Here is a 2,500-nt window from a genome sequence, read left to right on the forward strand (position 1 = left end):
GAAGCTTCTGGTAAGGAAAGTGCCTTTGAATCACTGAAATATAACAAGTGAGGAAAAGACACATCAGTTACTTTCGTACCTTGAGATTAGAGTCAATCGTTATCTTTTTTAACTTCCGTTTTGGTTTTCTGTGTAAGTACCAATAATATTTTATCTTTTTACTTTTAGATTCTGGTCTTCAGTATACTAGCTGGTGCTTCCGCAAAGCCTCAGGGATACAATTTGTCACCGCCTTCTGGTCCATCTTTGCTCCCACGAACATGTAGCAACGGGCAGGTGTTGCATGTGGACGGCAGATGCGTAACTCCAAGAGTCAACCGTCGTGTGTTCTTATATGATGTGCCAAAAACTCCCACACCAGCAGGTCCACCACCTTTTATCCCTGCACCAACTGTTGAGACCAACCTTTTGTTCATCCGAACTCCTGAAGGAGGAGAAGGACCAGATCCTATTGTTGTCCCTCCTCCACAAAGGGAGCACGTCTTATACATCCTCAATAAGCAATCCGAGGAAGGTCAGAAGGTGATCGAAGTTCCAGCTCCGCCACCTTCTGAACCTGAAGTGTACTTCGTCAACTACGCTGAAGGAGAGAATCCCACCCTTCCCAGTGGAGTAGATCTGCAGACTGCATTAGATGCGGCTTCTGATGGAGGCGGTCAAGTAGTCGGAGGTTTTGGTGATGGTACTGTAGGTGTTTCTGGAATCAGCAACGGTTTTGGAAACACGAATAGTTTCGGCAGCAGCAACGGGTTTACAAGTACCAGTGGTGCAAATAGTAACGGTTTTGGAAGCACCAACGGCTTTGGAATTGCCAACGGGTTTGCACGCACCAATGGCTTTGGAAGTACCAACGGTTTTGGAAGCATAAATGATTTTGGAAGTACTAACGGATTTGGAAGTAACAATGGATTTGGAAGCACCAATAGCTTTGGAAGTACCAACGGTTTTGGAAGCACCAATGATTTTGGAATTACTAACGGATTTGCAAGCACCAATGACTTTGGAAGCACCAACGGGTTTGGAAGCACCAGTGGCTTTGGAAGTACCAACGGGTTTGGAAGCACCAGTGGCTCTAGAAGTACAAACGGTTTTGGAAGTACCAACGGATTTGGAAGCACCAGTGGCTTTGGAAGTACCAACGGGTTCGGAAGCACCAATGATTTTGGAAGTGCAAATGGGTTTGGAAGCAGTAACGACTTTGGAAGCATTAATGGATTTGAGAACATCAGCGGGTTTGTTACCAGCGGTGTGAGCAGCAATGGATTTGGAAGTACCAATGACTTTGCAAGCCCCCGTAGCTTTGGAAGCACCATTGGTTTTGGAAGTACCAATGGGTTTGGTAACAGTGGAATTAATAACAACAATGTTTTCGAAGGTTCTTTTGCTCTAGGCAGCAATGGTTTAGTAAGCAGCACTAGTAATGACAATGGCATCGGTTTTGCAAGCAATAATGCTCAAGCAAGTAGTGTAGGTTTGGCTGGTAGCAGTATCACCACTCTCCCAAACAGCGGACAAGCTTCTTCACTACCACAGCTGTATACAACACCTTAATATGCAACTAAAATAAAGTGATTCATATCATAACTTTGAACATGATAGATATGTTCATAAATAGCTGCTTGTTCAACTAATCTAAGTACAGCTTGAAGACCTTTGTTATAATAAAACAGTACAACTAAGAGGCGTACAAATTTTCTTATCCACATCCTCCTCATCTTTTCATTGATAGTTTATTTTGATGCCCTTTCAAGGCGCTATGTAGCACATATTTAAGTACATCACACACACACACACACAAACACACACACACACACACACACACACACACACACACACATATATATATATATATATATATATATATATACATATATATATGTTTGTATATATGAATATCTATATATCAATGTCAGTATCTCCACATCGGTTTATGAATCTATCTTTATATGCACACACAAACACACACACACAAAACATATATATATATATATATATATATATATATATATATATATATAAATATATATATACATATACATATATATGTGCATATATATATACACACTCACACACACACAAATACACACATATATATATACACACATACTCACAAACACACATGTATATGTAAATATATGCATACATATCAAATATATATATACACATACATACATACATACACCCACACACACATACACTCACTTACACACACACACACACACACGTAAAAATACATATATATACATATATATGTATTTATATATGTATATATACATATGTGTGTATATATATGTGCATAAATAGATAAATAGAAAGTTTGAAAGACTAATATGTAGATAGTGACACTGATATATATGTATATATATACGCATATATACATATACATATATACGTGTGTATGTGTATATATATACATATATATATATATATATATGCATATACAAACATGCATACATATACATATATCTATGTCTGTGTGTGTGTTTCTACACACAAATAG

At 38.0% G+C, this 2,500-nt stretch overlaps 1 protein-coding gene across 1 annotated transcript in view; it reads left to right on the forward strand.

The window, feature by feature from the left end:
• LOC125037972 (hyphally regulated cell wall protein 3-like) overlaps nt 1-1,681 on the forward strand; it is a 1,683-nt gene extending 2 nt beyond the window's left edge. The window contains exons 1-2 of the mRNA XM_047631207.1: nt 1-10; nt 169-1,681. The exon at nt 1-10 is cut by the window's left edge and continues 2 nt beyond it. Coding sequence (XP_047487163.1) covers nt 1-10; nt 169-1,551 — 1,393 coding nt within the window. The 3' untranslated portion in view covers nt 1,552-1,681. The remainder of the gene's footprint in view (nt 11-168) is intronic.
• Nucleotides 1,682-2,500: the final 819 nt, after the last annotated feature.

This window comes from Penaeus chinensis, chromosome 24, assembly GCF_019202785.1.
Source record: "Penaeus chinensis breed Huanghai No. 1 chromosome 24, ASM1920278v2, whole genome shotgun sequence".
NCBI lineage: Eukaryota > Metazoa > Arthropoda > Malacostraca > Decapoda > Penaeidae > Penaeus > Penaeus chinensis.